We start from the raw sequence: 18,838 nt of genomic DNA on the forward strand, positions 1-18,838 counted from the left end.
AATACAATGAATTCTGTATCAATTGCATTTAAATCCTAATAGTCATATCATGACCTGAAGATGAAAACAGAATATAAAATAATATAATATAAAAACTAAGTGGTTACTTTAAAGGAAAGAATACATGTAAATACTTTTCATGCATTTAATTTGCCTAACAAAGATAAACTTTTTTTTTATTGAATGATTTTAACAGCATTCACTGAATACCAGTGCTTTTATGTGTTTGGATTAGAGGTTACATTTATTTGCAGTTACTACATAATCCATTTAACGTCAGACACTCCCAAAACGTTAAAAGAACTGATTAGCAATTAGTTCCTGGGCATTCCACATGCTGTAGTGGTTACCATGCAATCATGGAGTAATTACTAATCAGTAATCTGCAACATGTATTTTACAAGAATCCCTTTTTAGAGGGTTGATGCTGCAATCCAGATAAATTCAAAGGCGAAACCTAATACTGAATGCCTAGCCTAATAATTTCACGTATTCTATAACTACTTGGTAGTCGCTGCCAATGGGCCACACAAAAATAAGATGCTGAGAGGTAAAAATAATCTCTGGAGATGATCAGGCATTTTTATATCGGTTGAAATACTACAACTAAATTTATTTTCATCTTTATTACCCATCAGGCAAGAATAAGCACATTGTTTATTGTGCTGGCAGAATATACATTTTCCGCGTTCACTGGTTGCTCTGCCTACACAGAATTCCCCTTAAAGGCAGTTTCCATCTTTGTTTGCCAATGATAAGGCTTTCCCTATATAATGCAACTATAGGCAGCTTACATTAGGTGACAAACAAAATCTCATTCTCTCTGGGTGACAAAATACAAAATGTTAAATAACCCCAGTGAAACCAAATGCTAGGGTTCTTTCTGCACCAGCCATGGAACTTTCTAAAGAAGACTTACGCCTCCACCATACCAATCTCCCAGGTGTCCCTTATGAAGAATTTGGCTTCTGCATGTGCAGAATTGGATGATCTTATTTGTAAATATTATTGCTATCAAAAGTATCAGTCTTTCTTTTAATGAACTTGGGCTCATTATTGTTGCTCTTTGCCCAGTTCACATGCATCATGCTTGGCATATAATATGCTGTACTGTAGTGATATAGAATATGTCTATCACATTGCTTGAGAAACTTACATACAGGTATGATCCATTATCTGAAAAACTGTTATTCCAGAAAGCTCAGAATTAAGGAAAGGTCATCTCTCAGTCTCAATCAAATAATTCTTGTTTTAAAATTAAGAAAAGAAATGCAAACCTGTCAAAATCTTTTTAAGAAGGATGGTCTTGTAACTTCTCTCCCATGCTAGCTCTGCACTTATACATATAACAGAAATATTTTTATTTTACTCCTTCTTAAACTCCTGCTTTGCTCACTGGAATTAGTTATATGTGTATGTTTATATTTTATGTTTATATGTTTCTAATGTATTGTTGACATAGATTGCATTAAATTGCATGAGAATTAAAAACCACATTGCCTTTGGGCTCTTCAGAACAAGTATGTTTTTTTATAATAACTAAGCTTTTGTTTTTGATATCAATGAATGCAAATGTTCTGACATACAGTGCCCAACATCTAAATCAGTTTTTTTTTTTTATTAGAAACCAACCCAGGTATATAACAGAAACAGCACATTACTTTGCGTGCCTGCAATATTCTGGGGGTAGTAACTATCGGTCACCCTATGGGGCTCAATAATCAACACTAGGGAAATTTGCCCATGGGCAGTAACCCATAGCAACCAATCCGTGATTTTTTTTTGTTTCAGCTAGCTGCAGGTAGAACAATATTTTAAACATTTTAATTGGTTGCCATGGGTTACTGCATATGGGCAAATTTGCCCACTGTTGATAAATGACCTGCCTGCTAGGATGGTGCAACTATGGGTCAGGCTGTAGCCCCAGTGTCTGTTTCCTTGACCTACATTAGTCATGACATGGTAAGCCTAGTGTTCAGCTGCAAAGGGAATGACCCTCCACTCCACAGAGCTCAAGCAAGTCAGAAACCGATGGGGTGCTTTATGACCTCTGAAGCAGCAGTTTATGACACTGATGCATTGTGACTTCTAGAATATGCTAGACTGCCTGACTGCTAGCACTCTACTTGGTGTGGTTAAGCAATCATGCTTGACTAAAGACTTTACAAATGATTTAAGGAATGGCTCTCTATTTACAATGTAAGGTTAAACAAAATGTAACCTTCACAAGATCCTTGGAGAGCCCAGCTGGTTAATGTGAGCAGTGAAAGAAGCAGCATTCATATAAGAAGCCACTCGACTATTTCAAAGAAATGTATCCATGATGGTATTTTTGTTGACAGATGTGGCGGTATCTTAAGTGAACTGCATGAAGTATTTACAGTACCCAGACAGTTAAGGAGTAAACCCATGGTGAGCGCATCCTGTGAGCCTCCATAAACACATAAACGAGCACTCTGCAAATAACGTATGCTGTAACCCTGGGTGCTTATGTTTCAGCTTTACGCTTATTTATTTGGGGCTGGTGACATCATGCTGTCCCATGAAAGGGACACAGACTCAAATCAGATTCCACACAGTCTTCATAGGCTCCAAGCACGGAGTGGCCCGAAACAGCTGCAGTTGAAATAGCACATGGTGTAGATATGATATACATGTGCACAGAGAGCTATTTCCATACAAACAATGCAAGCGCCTACTAGGCAGCAAGTCCCTGGCTCCCACAGACGACTAGAAACTTAATTTTTTTCCCACCCCAAGAGTACTTACCATATTCATAACAGTCAGAATAAACCTCTGGGCAGCCTCAGCTCCATGATACTGCACCATGTCAGAATCTGCCACCACCAGTGTCTCCACGCTGTGCTCTTCATTCAGTCGGATTGCGTTCCTGCGTCCGCGCCAGTCTTCTCCTTCCTCCCTCTTCCGCTGCTTTTTCTTCTTCCCTGCAAAGGGTCATTTAATATCCCTATTCATTATTTAGAAATGTATTCCTGGGTTGTAGAAGGTCAAATTGCACAGTGGGCTGTGAATATTTCAGGAATTGACAGTGTATCTCTGCTTGTATCACTTACCCAGTACATAAATCATTAGGCCAACAGAAAATGGGCGCCACAAGTGCCTTCCTGCTAGAAAAGCTATGAAGGCTAAGATATTTGTCCTGGTGCTTAGCAGTTCAGCAACACCGTCACCTCTCCATAATCCTCAATACAGTCTTTTTCAAATAAGAAGCGGCACACAGGATCCAATGCAAAAAAAGAGTATATTAAACAAATCACATCTCGATTGCAACTATGTGGATAATATTAATTATTAATCCACCATACTTCCATCCTTTTGAGTTTCAATTCCTGGTCACCACCCCTTCTGACCCGGAGGGGTGTATGGTGGATAAATAAATTGAAAGCACTTTATCCAGCAGGTTTATAACAGATTATGCCCTGTTTTTGTTTTTTATAATGTTGATATATTCTGATGGTCTAGTTGAGGTGTATTAATATTATTGTATATTGTGTACCATATGACAGATGTCACAAGTTACCTTGACAGTGGTGAGCGAATTCAATGACATCATGTCCTGTATCTCACTTTATATACACACACACACACACAACAGGAAGAGTGAGTTGTATTTAAAATGGCATGATAAAGGTCAAACCGCAATTGTGATGTGATTAGTTTAATAAACTCTTTTGCACTGAATCCTGTGTGCAGCTTCTTATTTGAGAAATAAGAAGCTGGCATTTATACAGCAATCTGAGTATTTACAGTACCCATCAATGCTAATATCACTGCATTTATGAATTTTGTCTTAACAGAAATTTTAGTATCATACCCTGGTGTAGGTGAAGCAGCATAGCAGGGGCAGGGTTAACCCCCATCATCAGATTGGGATTGATTGTAAAGACAGTTGTAAAATATTATTTACATGGTAGCCTAGGTGAGGCCCATATTGGTGTGGTTTATTACATCATCACAGGGATTGAAGCAATGTATAATTCTTACTAACAGACATGCCTAGGTCTAGGCTAGTAAAAATCTGGCTTTTGCATAATATTCTCTTTATATGACATAGGCTTACTATAGCCAGTCTCTGTAGTTCAGTACTACTTAGGGCAGTGGCGGATGGGGAGATTTGTCACCTGCAATAAAAACGCACGACTGCGGGCAACAAGTCTCCTAAAAATGCATCTCCATTGGAAATAAATCGCTGGCATTAAAACCAATGCATCGCTTCATTCTTCTGAAGTCACCCGAAGTTACCTCGGGAGGTAACCATGTGATTTCGCAATATATTGGTTTTACTGCAAGCGATTGCACTTATTTCCAATTTATCACCTGCAGTCATGCACAAATAATCAAGGGTGACAAATCTTCCCATCGACCACTGCCCTTAGAAGGAGACTTCTAGGTAAGGAATCCACTGTACATGTCAGGATCAGCCCGGGACTTGAACTGTAATAGGTGCGCTCCATGTGTGCTGCACCTACTCCATGAGCCACTGGAGGCTCTTAGGGCTGGTCCTGTTCCCTATGCTATAGATTCGGTTGTTTTCCTGGTCTATAGTTGTCTCCTCCCTGTTCTCCACCCACCTCGTTTCCCATTTCTCATCACCATCCCTTTATAAACCCAGCCCTGAGCTTTGGTCAGCGCGGAGTCACTGTGTTTGTTCCTGTACCCCCTGCATGACCTGCTGACCTTATTCCTGAGTACCTTGTTCCAGTGTTCCCTGTTCCTGCTATCCTGGTTCCTAGCCTTGTTCCCCATTTTCTCCTGACCCTCCTGGATTTCCTAGCGACGACCTTGGCCTGACCATGATTATTGCTTTTTGCCATAAAAACTTCTTTCATATGTCATAGTCTCCAATTGTCTATGGGTACACCCCTGGGCTTCCGCCATACCCACTCCCCAGTGAGTTGCTAAATGCAGTAACAGAGGCTCCCCGCTGTAAGCATTACAGAGAAACTGGTCATTTGGAGATTTTGCCTAACGATGCCAGCAAATATGCTATTTTAAAGGTTTGGGTACAGTTTGTGAAAAGAAACAGATTTGGTTCAGATCTATGTAGTCAGATCCACAAAGATTTATATCGCAGTTTAAGGCCGGGGACTGATTTACAGCCAGAGATACTGTATATCAAACGTCTCTTTTGTAAAAGATAGTACATTTAATAGCTCTATTACTGCCCAATGGCAAATGGATTGTGTCACCCACAAACATATACTTCATAATCTGTAATGGATCTGTTGTTGGCTGCATCACTACTACTTATATGCCCCCCCCAAACTAAAAGAAATAAATAACATTAAGAACCAGTAGATCTTGTCTTTATTTCTTAGTCTGAAGCAAATGTATTTGTTCTTTTTTCCACAGATTTTGGCTCCATTTGTCTTGCTGGAACAGCTAATTCCCAAGAGTTAGCATTAACACTTCTTTAAAAATAGACGCTGCAGTCCAGCTAGACATCACTGGTAGACTAACTGACACATAAGGAACCTTGTCCCCCAGGAAAAGCTGGGCTCCAGCATGACAGAAAGGCTGGTACCTGTGTCTGACTTGCTTATTAACACAGAAGGGCAGAGAGTGGATAACTTTGTCAGTTACAAAAATAAATCACAAACACAGGCATTCTGAGATCAGCTAAGCTAAGGCAAAGCAATTCGCAGCCATCAGTAATTCATCTGTCTATCTTTAGGCTACAAGTTCAGAATCCTTAAGAAAAAGCTGCATGGATAGACTTCAGTACAGTTTCCAAAGTAATCCTGGTCCTTACTTCTACCAACTAAACATACAGCTTCCACCAAATACAAGAACAGCCTGAGGATCCAATGAGGAGGCCAGGAAAGGTCAGTACCCTGCAGTTCCCCCACCAGTATTGGGTTAGGCTCAGGAGTCTGAGATGGGGACAAGTTCAATGATCTGCGAGTATGACCTCTAGGGTAATTTGAACACTGGGCTTGTGACCGAGTAAGAGTACCATCAGAGCTATGAAAGTGTGTGAAGCATTTATGAAACGAATGATGATAGTACCATCTAAGTAGAAATCACAAAGAGATTGTGTAACCTCCTGATAATAAAGTGTTATCATGTTGTATTAAGAACCACTGGCACCCAAGTGATTTGAGATTTATCAACACAGATCTTCCTTTCTAAAGGGCTGTGGTAGCCTTGGATGATCAAGTTTTCTAATAAGGAATAAAAATCTCCACAGGTTTTAAATACCAAAATGTTCAATTTTTTTTCAAGACGTAACCATAAAAACGAAACCATCAAACAACTTAATGCGTGCCTCCTTTAGTTTGTCTCTGGGTCATTGGGTTCCCTTAAAAGGGATAAACCTTGTATGCGGTCATGTTTATGATTGTCTCTATTGGGGAGCATGTGAGTAAGTTAGTACCCGTTCTGTATACTATATTGAGTGGAGATCATAGGTAGTAATCCTGCTTGGCTCTTATTTGCTCACTAACCCGTATGCATTTCCAATATCCTTTTATTTAGCTGGAGTGGAAGGCACGGTTTATACCAGAGGGGTCAATGTATTGTATCTATGGGTCCCATATTTTTTTTTAAATCTTGTTTGTTTTTCATTTAGGATGCTTGTCAATTTCTCATTGACTAGAATCCAGTTTATCTTGTTTTGGAGTAGCTGTATGGGTACTAGTGGAGATTTCCACGACCTGACAATGTTTATTTATATTTGGGCTTCTGCTCCCCAGTCCCCTTAACCCTTTGTAACAGAAAGGGTCCACATTTTAAATAAGAAATCGCTGCTTTAAACTCCTATAACTGCACTTCAGTCATGGAGGCTTTTTGGACTACAGCTGGATTGCATAGTCGGGGCCAGGCACTTTGAAGGAAGTGGTTGATCCATGAAACACATGAGGCATGGCTATTTCATTCACAGTCCATTATAGATCATTATCAGTGCTTCTTTACACTTTCATATTATTCCTGTCAACTGTTAGATAGCTTATCGCTTGAACATCCAGATGGTCTCCAACTCTTAGTGATCAAATGCCAATCTGCCTTTAGTTATATTCGATGTCTCCCGTTTCCCACATCTGTACCCCACATGTCAGCTGGGGTCTAGCAACACATTTATACAAAGCTATTATTTTACTTCTTGTAGGTATAACGAATTCCACAAGATTTGACTATTTTGCAGCCTGACAGAGCATTGTTCCATTAGCTTTCCTTTCCATTACGAATTTCCATTATCTTGTTTTCTAATAAAAACTGCTCTTTTTCTACATGGAATTCATAATCTTCCATATCTGGGGATTTTTATTTCCATTTTTTTTGACAGGACTGGTACTACAAATCCTGCACCTAAGCAAAATTTTAGCTTTATAAAAGGACATGGGCTGTAGAAGAACAAAATTGTCAGGCTATGCAGCTTAAAGTTTCCAGTGGGCTTGCACTTACTAAGGGAAGATTTAAAAAGCATGATTAAAAATCACACAGGTTTCCAACTGTTGGGTATGTATGCATAGGAAATTAATCTTAAAGCAAATCAGGAGGGAAACGTAGCATCAGAAAAGCATTTATATTAGCATTATCCTTGGGAAATTGCATTTATTATGTCAGCATTTTAATGTAATAAAAACATTTTAAAGTATTTAATTTCCATTACAAGTCATGAATAAATAGATGGATATAAAAAGCTGGTCTAGTCAGCTCCGCATACCCTATAGTCATTTTAATTTCAGACTTTCCCTGTCATCTTTCTATTTTTTTTAACATGAAAACATAGCTTATTTTACTACTCTATAAATAAAATAGTTACTTACAATTTATGGTCGCAGCATGGGGCTTCCCTGGCATTAATGATACGGATATTTCTATTTGGATACATGCATGCATATTAGATCACCGAAAATATTAGATCACGCCAAAATTCCACCCAGGGTGAGGCTATATAAATGCCTCTGAGGGGGAGAAATATAGGAAATATAATTATTTTTAGGCTTATTTGAAGCAAAAACGGAAATCCTGCTCATTACTGTAAAGATAGCAACATCTAAAAGGATAATTATATGTAATTATAAAGCATGTCAAGGCATAAGAGGAATTAATGTTTAATTAGAACACATTGGGGTTAGCCTAGTACGAGAAATGAAATCCTGAACGTTTCAATCTAAATGGTACATGCTCTGACAACTATTGCAATGGTTTTACCCCCTCACAGTGTGAGGGGAGCTCAGTCTGAAAAGCAATTAATGTAAAAGTAGGGGTTAGTTATTTGTTTACCACTGTCTGTATAGCACAGCAATACAGTCAATGCATCTCTAGCTTTATTAAAAACGTAAATGGGGTGGGCAAGCAAATACTAGACCACAAAATGGGGGCTTAAAGTTCATCTATCCAACTGAAAAAAACATTACTTTTTTTGCTTTTATAAAGGGCACAATATACAATACAAATGCTTACATGAAAATATTAAGCATATGGAACACCCTATACCTGTATTTCTTAATCTATCTCGTATGAGTCCAGAATTAAGGTAATGGATCAGCTTTGTGCCTGAAAAATTGGTTTAGAACCAGTTATGCAACTCATTTTCTATCACAGTAAGAAACTTCATTTCATTAAATTGGAGCACCCATTTTTGGGTCCCAACTCACAAAAATTACTCACAAATTCTGGGTCCGAGCATGTTGCACTGTGTACCCTTCTTAGTAAAGAGCCTGCACACTTGAGCACTGCCAGGCCAAATTGATGCCACAAGCTGGAAGGGACTGGAAAGGTTAAGCAAAAGTTGTTTGTAAGAGATGTGCACACCAGCTGTATGCAATGTGTCTTTACGGCTTACCTAGGCTTTAAATGGCAAGTGTTTTTATGATATTTTGGCATGTACATTAGAGAACATTTACGAGGCAAGGCACAGAGCTTACTGCACTTTTCTGGTGCAATTCTCCATGTTTTGTTACCACATTGCACTCCGAAAATGTCCCTACTGTAGTGGGCAAATCTGTAAATCTGCAAATCTAATTCATATATTAAATTAGGATAATCCAATCCCAGGACCATATACCTCAAAAGTTATTTTGAAAAAGGCAATTTAGTATTGGCCAAAAATTCAGCCCAAATACTTCACAAAGCAGGCCCCAATTGTCCATCTATGAGTTCTGGCAAATGCCAGAGGGACTGCTGTAAGTTGCCATAGATGGGGTGTGTTTAGACCTCTGTGTACTTGAAATGCCAGGGCCTATTTTGAATCCCAGTCCAGACCAGTAACAGAGCACTGGAAGTCTTTGTTCTCTGGTGCCCAGTGAAAAATCAAGCTCTATTTTCAGGCTGCCCAAGCTCCGAAACCATATAGATTGGCAAGAAACAAGGTGCCATGGCACACTTACAATTTGACTAGCTTGCTTTAAGTACATATGATACAGGTTGAAATGTTGAAAAGGCAATTTCTCTTGCCTAGAGGCTGTAGGTCATCTTATACCCATGGTTACTTCTCAGTTATGTACATGGCCACGTTTTGGACCGGTTGTTGCCTGTGTAAGGCAACTGGTAGTGCTGTGATGAGTAAAATGAGAAGAGGTCTATAATCAGGTAGAACTGTTTTAACCAGTGCCACAAGCAGCTGTGATGAAAACACTACATGTGCCAAAAGGCCTCTTTTTTAGATCAGTCAGATAAGAAAAAATGCATTGCTCTTGATTGTATACAACAGTCAGCACAGAAGAGCACTTTCAGGCATTTAACAACCTACAAACCAATGGTACAGAGGGGTATTTTCCCAGCTCCTCTAGCATCACAGGGAAAAAGTATCTAGCAAAAAGTACTAAGGGCTCACTGAAGATCACAAATGCAGAGCATTTGTTTCTATTTATTGAAGCTATTCATAAAAGCTACTTGTGCACAAACATTCCTTGAGTAATACACTTGTGTATTGTTCGTTAAATATGGCCAGACTATATAGCAACAGCTAGAGGACGTAAACTGGACAATCTAGGGTAACTTTGGTCCTTTGGTTACATCACAGTTAATATTGTTCTCCATACTACATATACATTTTTCACGTCCCTGTTGCCCCATTAGTGGTGCATAATGGATCAGTTTTACTCTATTTCTGCATGCAAGTGTTGCTCTAACATCCCAAGACCAGGTTATCTGCCATTCCTTGCTTGATCTTAATTTTATTCCCATGTTTCACTTAGAGAACAGCAACAAACACACCCACCTGATACAACATGGCAGTTACTCTGCTCCACATTTGATTGGCTAAGTGAGATGGGCGATACGGAACGCTTCCTCCTTATAATGTGTTCTCTTCCAGACAACGGAAACTTGGACTCTGTTGTACTGTTGATCGGCTGGATCATGAGCTGCTCCTCTCCTATGTGAATATATCCAGTCTGAGAGAGAGACAACTTGCATGTTAATAGGTATGGAATACTATAACTTAATGTGTACATTACACTTTAATAAAAGGCACATAGATATATTGTAGGATAACCATAATTGAGCTTCCAGTTACTATTAATGGACAAATATACAGCTGTAAATTAGGCAAAAAGTGTTTTTTCCACGTCACCATGAGCATTGAAATATAGGCCCTATAAAATAAAGGCCCTCAGATGTGGCGATTGGCCAGTATCTGGGAAAACAACCAGAATCTATTGGGTAAAGATCCGCTTGTTTATATGTATATCCATCTTTAGCACATTTCTAAATTCTGTACCCCCAAAAGGGCAGTGAATGTCGGATACCACATGTGACTGCATTAGTAGCATCAACCTGCTAGGTCTACAGCTCCCATGTGACAGTAGAGCAGGTTTGCCAGTGAAAAATCATTACCAATGGACTATTAAAAAGAGAATTCTGATATAAATTTCCTAACTATAAAGCTAGTGACACACGAGAAGATTCGGGAGATTTAGTCGCCGGGCAACCAATTGCCTCTTCTTCGAGTGACTAATCTCCCTGAAAAACCTTCTCGCCGGCTAAAATCAAAATCGCTGGCGGGATGGCACTCTGTGCTTTATTTTCCGAAGTCGCCCGAAGTTTCCTTGTGAGGCAACATCAGAAAACGAAGCACTCCATGTGCCATCCAGCTGGCAATTTCGATTCTAGCCAGCAGGAAGGCTTTTCGGAGAGATTAGTCGCCGAAGAAGAGGCAATTTGCCCCCGGGCAACAATCTCCCTGAATCTTAGCTTGTCACTAGCCTTAGTATGCTGTTTAGAACTAATTAGGCTAATGTAACACTGAGTGGATTTTTTACCTGTGCAATTAGTAAGGCATAGAAACCACTTTTTGCATTTTTTTGGGCCAAAATCCACCCCATATGCACACTGCCTGGTGGACGACATGCCCGTCAGTTAAAACATGGGGTGGATGGCAGTGAATTGGTCACATGCGATATTAGAAACTGTCACGTGTGACATTACCCTTACCAACTGGCAGCTATTAGGTACCTATATCAGCCACATTAACATTCACATACACAGCTCTATAGCAATAACAATGCATAAGAACCTACAGATGATTATAACGAACTGCCTGTCCATGTCTATAAAAGAACAATGTAAAACTTTCTATTCCTCCAGTTATTGTGCACTACAACCCCAATATCTTCTGCCAGCTGGGATCGAGGCCACCCTAAATCAGTGGCATTTCCCCTTACGTCGTTACAAAGTGACTGGAGTGTACACAAAGGGGACATAAAGGGGGATGGGTGTCAAGCAAAAGACTTTGATCCGAGCTGTTCAAACAGAAGGGAAACAATATGATGTCTGGCGGCTTGTACACTCTCCCTCTCCACTTCACAGGTCAGAGTTGGGAGCGATGAATGAGCTCCTCCAACTGACCGGACAACACACATTTAAAATGACCTGGGTGCAACTGATTCCTGCTGTCCTAGCAAGCAGAAAATGAGCAGACAATATGGGTCAAAGGGTCGTTATCTGCAATCAGCCACTTCTTGGCTGCTATACAGCTTCACGAACACACCAAGCCTGGTTAGGAAGCCGTTATTACAGTGCATCCTTCATTGACCTGCAAACCACAGCACAGAAGGAGGCTCACCCTGGGCCGAAAACAGAAGAGAAACTTCCCTTCTCCATAGAACTTTTGCCAAAAACAACGGAAGGATTTTCCTGTATAAACAAAACCCTTGGAGCACAGAGGACCTACAGCAGAGATATATGAGGGGGTCTTTTGATAATTTCAGTTTGGTTGACTTGGTAACTGGGTGTGGGTGAAGCCAAGGAGGTATGACATGATGAGAAAAAGAGAAGGCTTGGCTGTCTAGGAAACGTTCCACACTGCAAGTTCTTCCAGCTCTCTAACTTCTGGAACTGAAAGCAGTAACTAAAGTGCACAGGTTCTGAATGAATCATGAGTTCCAAATAAAGTCTTGATGAGCAGCTTTTATTACACACCTTAGTAATGGGGCCTTATAGTGGAATTAATGCTAACATAGCAAAATAATGAATATACAGCCCCTGCTAGACAGGGCCTCCAACACATCATATTAACTTGCCAAGTTTACTAAGGGCTGCATTATACAATCTCTTTACTAGCATCCACTTGTGGGGTTTAAAGGAAAACTATACCCCCCAAACAATGTAGGTCTCTATTAAAAGATACTGAGTAAAACAGCTCATGTGTAAAACCCTGCTTCATGTAAATGAACCATTATCATAATAATATACTTTTTTAGTAGTATGTGCCATTGGGTAATCATAAATAGAAAATTGCCATTTTAAAAAACAAGGGCCGCCCCCTGAGATCGCAAGATTCACTGTGCACACATACAAACCACATGTAAGGTCACATGAGCCAATTAACAGACAGAGTTCTGCCTTTTTGCTTCCTCACTTCTTCCTGTTACAGTTAGTGTTGTAGTATTTCTGGTCAGGTGATCTCTGAGGCAGCACAGATAGAGTCACGAAATGGTGGTTCAAGGCAAGAGATGTAAAAGGGCAATATTTATGTAAATATATATTCCAGTTTGGTAAGATTCTTTAATATGTCATTCAATTTGATATAAACTATCTGTTGCTTAAGTATTCATTTTGGGGGTATAGTTTTCCTTTAAGGAGAAACAGATTACTATAGTTGAGAACTGTACACCCTACCTGGGCTTACAACAGCACCCTACAACAGAAACACTGCCCAATGCTATTTAATTTAAAAATTAAATATTGCAATGGTAAGGCTTTAAGAATCAGTAGGCATCATTTCTAATTTCACTGTAAACAGGTTTAGCACTACAACTTATCTACAATAAACCTCCGCAACACAAAGGTGCATAGGAGCTGACCACACCAGGGACGGATATAATGTAGTCAGTTAAATATGGGGTATCAGTATTATTTACAGATATAATGGTGGCACAGAGTAACACTGGGAGGTGGGTCAGTGTCAGGGATTGATATAATGGGGTTACAAAGTAACACTGAGGAGCTATACTGTATCAGGGATGGATATAAAGGTATTACAGAGTAACATGATCTGGCATCATTAGGGGGCAGTATAGTAACAAGTACAAGTATAATGTTTTAGGTCTTCAAAAACCAAGAAACCAATCAAGTGTTTGCTTTCAACCGTAGACCATTAATTGCTACCTTCTGGTCAGTTGCTATAGGTGTTTTGCAAGTATCAAAGTTTCTCAAATTTTGAACATGCAAATTACAACTTGAATTTAGTTCTGTGTTTGGTTAAATCATTGGTATTTGGCACAATCCAGAATTAAAGGATTTGTTGCAAACCTAATACCTGCATACCTATATATACCTATAATTAACAGTGCCATTTCCACTAACTGGGAGTATTTTACCAGGAATGGGAAAAATACTGATACTCCAAAAGCATTTCAGTCACATGAATAGTGGCAAAGCAACAAGCTACCATAAAGCAATGTTCTGTTAATGTACCTCAGCACCTTCCAAAAATCAGTTTGTCATTCTTCTAAGTTGATAGTTTTGACCTCTGCCCTGACCAGAGTTAGTGTACCACAGCCCTGACCTACCCAAGCTTTATATGCACTTTATATAATATTTTCAAGTGCTTTGGTATTTAACATGAGAGGCGATTTACCTGGGAGACAAAGGCAATTTATATGACTCACTAACTTGCTCATAGTTATTACTTTATTCAATAGAAAGAGATAGTCCACCCTTGTAAGTCCATTCCCTTTCTATCATTTTAGTGAAGAAGCTGCTGAGGAAGAAGACTGCCTGCCAAATTTTAATGGTAAGTTCCACTGAACACCAATTTTTTTTTTTACTTTTATGGGTGGGGGGCACCCTGGCCACCAATATTTTTTTTTACTTTTATGGGGGGGGACCCAGACCTCAAATGTTCTTCAGCCTATCTGTTCCTATTATTTACTATACTCCAGTATTTTAATACATTCTGCTCACTCTCCAAATTGTCTCACAGCAATCATGGACGGACTGGACTAGTCAAGTCTTAATGAAAATATTATGTATCACTATAATCTGACTGCACCCCATAGCTATCCCTGACGGTCATTGAACTTACACCAACGTGACTACACATACAGCAGGCTTAATTGGCGAATATGGAGCACACAGTGGCACCCATTTTTTTGAGAATGAATGCGGTGCTGAATGCATAAGATGCTCTATTTTATTTGGCCGTCTGCACAACAATCTGTTGTGTGCACTTTTTAAGAACATATGTGCACTTACAAATTGCGTGTGCAATGTACAATATATGTCTTTTCGCATAAAATTATTTTTTGCACACCACAATTTGTTGTGTGGTCAACTCAAAATTTGCACAATATTTACTTATTATACTGTTAGGCCCATAAATCTTTGGACAGAGACATTTTTTTCTAATTTTGGTTCTGTACATTACTACAATGAATTTTAAATGAAACAACTCAGATGCAGTTGAACTGCAGACTTTCAGCTTTAATTCAGGGGGTTGAACAAAAAGATTGCATAAAAATGTGAGGAACTAAAGCCTTTTTTAACACAATCACTCAGGTGCTCAAAAGCAATTGGACAAATTAAAAAACTGAAAATAAAATGTTCATTTCTAATACATGGTTGAAAAACCTTTGCTGGCAATGACAGCCTAAAGTCTTTAACTCATGGACATCACCAGAACCAAAATTAAAAAAAAAAAGTCACTGTCCAAAGAGTTATGGGCCTAACTGTAACTGTTCTTAGCTCTTTCCGGTTTCTTACTGCGATTGTTTTTTCCTACTACCTATCCAGGTTGTATTCTTCCTAGTGCCTAACCTATCCAGTGGCTCTTCCCATCCACAAAGTAGTTTGCATTACATTAAAGGCCATTTATTCTATCTTTATATTGATTTTCATCGAGTACAACAGTCCCTCTGTTGCTAATAGAACTTTCTTCCACTATATGGGTTTTTCAGCCCTTCAGTTTGGGATTTTAGCAGACATCTGGTCACTAGTGTCCAATTCACCCTTGCAACCAGGCAATGATATGAATGCCATATTGGAAGATGAATAGGAGAAGACTCCCAGAGCAATGGTCTTTTGTATGATGGGTCAGTGACCCCCATCTGAAAACCAGAAAGAGACAGAAGACAAAGGTAAATAATTCAGAAACTATTAAACATACTAATAACATTCTTTAACATGCTAAAATTTAACAGAAAGTGAACTCTCTTTTAAACTTGCATGTGGCCACATTCTGATTAAAATCATCAATTATATTTACATCTTGCCTAAGCAACAGGTTCCCTTGATCCTAGATAAGGGTCAGAATTACTACCTTTGAAAGATGATTTTAACCAGGATTTTTATCTTACTAACTGTTCAGTTGGGATCCTGCCCAGTGGCATAACTACTGGGGGAGCAGTGGGTGAACCTGCACCTAGGCCACCCCCCCCCACCAGTAGGGCCCACAAGATTCACTGCACTAGCACCTGAGTCAACACATGCACCGAGGCCCAAAGGTAAATGCAAGTTGTAAGTTCAAGGAGCATCTTCTGGTGGGGGGGAACTAACTGTAGTTCATCATGACAATCACCCTAGAGAGCATCCATGACAGTATACTTGTGGTTGCCTCTCTTGAGTGCTTGGTTCTCTGGAAAATTATTGTTCTTCCAAAAAAATCTATTGGATGGCTTTCCTTTAGTGTATGTGAACATTTTGTACTTCTAACACAATGTAGAACCTTGATGAAAATATAAAATGACCAATATTTTTCGAGGTGATGAACACATAAATTAAATAAAATCCAACAGTTTTATAACTTTCATGCAACTATACTGGATATAAGAAGAATGAGGTACCCACCAGCCCAGCACATGTACTGATGGATGCAAAAGAACTGCTGTGATTAAGAACTTGTCCAGTATAAAAGCAGAGATCATCCACTGATGTTTGTCTCTCTATTGTGTTTCCATCAGTGGTTTTTTCCTCCACTATAAATCCTGGAGCCAGAAAGTGATGGTCCCTCTGTAGGTTCAAGTATAGGTTCTTACTGGCCATAGGCAGTTGTATGTACAGGATATCTGGGTAATTCCCTGTGTCACCCAGAACAGAGCGAGATTTTCTAGGATTCCTGTAGTTTGGTCCCTCTCCGTGAGGCAGCTCGGTGTATGCTGGCCACACCACCTTTGGGATCACAATCTCCATCTCTGGGTCAAAGGATTCAGCTAATAAAGAAGAGGCATTGTAAATTGTAAATGCAGCTATACAGAACAACCAAATTCATCATGTAATACTATTACACTACAACTAGAAGGACTTAAAAAGGGTCGTCTACCCTTTGTTCAACATGAGATCGATGTAAAAGCCTTGTGCTGAACATACTTTTGCCTATTGTTTTAACCTACAGTGCATTATTTATTGAGCTAAATAAGGCAAACAAACTACTTGAGTTTTGGTCCTTGTGAGGTAGATAATTAACTCACCAGTGCACAGATAATCTACCTGCATAAAGGGCTCCTGCTACTTACCTGTTTAGCTCAAGAAATAACAGGAACTAGAAGAAGTTTAATAAATAAAACAATAGGCTAAAGGTATGTTCAGCACAAACCCAAGTCATAGAGCTCATAATGAACAAGAGGGGGGTACTGCCCCTAAAGCTTTTGTGTCGTGCCGACTAAATACGAATATCTGTGCTGACACAATGCTATGGTATCGGTTTACCCAGGCCTTTTTAAATTGTAATTACAATTTTATCTTTAAAACCAATATAAAATCTGTAATAATAGTTTTGGATTGGGCACGTGCCTAACCAAGTTAGAACGTGCGTGCGTGCGTGCGTGCGTGCGTGCGTGCGTGCGTGCGTGCGTGCGTGTGTGTGTACATTCCAGAGGAAGGGGATGTCTACCATGCAGGCTTCGTTTACCGAGAGGGTCCCTTGCTGCCTACTCCACATTTTCATACAATCAAAAATCCCTTATTTATAAAGAGATGGAATAGGGAAATGCTGGAATAATTATGTAAAAATTGTGTAAACAAATGGGATGTTTTTCCTTAAGTGCGATTTAACACCAGATCCCTGGATCACGATGGCCAGTGTTTTAATCACACAAATGGAAAAATGCATATGGGGGGGGGGGGTCAGCAGTGCAAAAAATGTGTGGGCCATAATGTAAGGGGAGAAGTCTCTACAGAAGGAGTGGAGCTATGCCACAATGAATGGGTCATCGGCTGATTATAGAGAGATCAGTAAAGAGAAATGGTAAGATTGGGGCAGGTCAAGGGGCTCCATTTAATGGTATTACACATTTACTAGCAACTGCATTGCCAGAAGTTTTGCCAGCTCGGCCGGTAAAATACTGGCCAGGTGGAAACCCTAGCAACCATATGTCTACTGTATACACTTTAGGCCTACTGGGACCTGTAGGGTGCAGACTGCATCAACATACTGATGTGGTGCGTTACGAACAGGATTTTCAAACCGGACCAAGAGATATCTGGCCTTTTTTTCATATATGGATTGTGATATGTGGATCACAGATCAGGAAGCTGCCATACAATGGGCCAAGAACCTGCAGATTTGGTTTTAATGGGGCTGAGTGGGTAGCTGTGTATGGCCAGCTTAAAGGGTTGCCGTTGACTTTACCGTACAGGGAAGCCCAAACATAATGTGTAGCTTTTCTACTCAACTTCTTTATTAAGATATAGTTGTCCTTTAATGATTCTCTTGAGAAAAAGCACTGTAAACTGCAGGAAAAAATTAAACTCCAAGAAAGGGCAATAATTATTAAGCAATTGAAGAAAACATAAAGATGTTGCTGGTACTCCATACAGCAGCAGAGCATGTTCAAACAATCTAATAACATGATGACAGGGGTATGTCAATAGAATAACTGATCTTTTGACGAATAATGAATCGTTTGTGAAGTAAAACACCTGAGTTTATATGAGGCTATTCTTAAGGGCCCTTTAAGGCATTTTATGCAGGTTTGACTGCACCTGAACACAGGCATACTGATTTTATTTTATTATACCTGGTTGTACCACTTGAACACGATGCATTTTTATGTCTTTAATGTGCATCCAGAATGTATTAAAACATAATTTTTTGTTTACAATCGATGCCATTTCTAAAATTATCCTCAAATCTGAATATGCAAATTAGGGTTCCAATTCAATATAGTATTTGGCCAGATCTGGAGGATTTGTTATTTAGCCAGATCCATGAATGATGGATTCAGTGCATCCCTAATTTCAGTGGACGCACATTCAAATGCCTATAGATCTAGTCAGTTAGGGTCCTTGTGTAGAATTACTAATAAAGAGTGAAAGGCAACATGCAAAATATTGCTGTGAAAAAAAATACACCATTTTTCAACTCATAGATCCTTAGATGACCCATCAAGTGCAGTCCTTCCTATTCTGTACCGCTACCAAAAATGCAAAG

The 18,838-nt window shown here is 39.4% G+C and overlaps 1 protein-coding gene across 4 annotated transcripts in view; it reads right to left on the reverse strand.

Annotated features, from left to right (window-relative positions):
- The window catches only part of adamts17.L (ADAM metallopeptidase with thrombospondin type 1 motif 17 L homeolog), a 143,391-nt gene that overhangs the window by 120,704 nt on the left and 3,849 nt on the right, over positions 1-18,838 (reverse strand). For 3 of the 4 annotated variants that reach the window (XM_041586872.1, XM_041586873.1, XM_041586875.1), the window contains exons 2-4: positions 16,258-16,619; positions 10,190-10,364; positions 2,770-2,945 (exon numbers count right to left, since the gene is read on the reverse strand). In XM_041586872.1, coding sequence (XP_041442806.1) covers positions 2,770-2,945; positions 10,190-10,364; positions 16,258-16,619 — 713 coding nt within the window. The remainder of the gene's footprint in view (positions 1-2,769; positions 2,946-10,189; positions 10,365-16,257; positions 16,620-18,838) is intronic. The other variant, XM_041586874.1, reaches the window with a different exon arrangement.

This window comes from Xenopus laevis, chromosome 3L (genome assembly GCF_017654675.1).
Source record: "Xenopus laevis strain J_2021 chromosome 3L, Xenopus_laevis_v10.1, whole genome shotgun sequence".
Lineage (NCBI taxonomy): Eukaryota > Metazoa > Chordata > Amphibia > Anura > Pipidae > Xenopus > Xenopus laevis.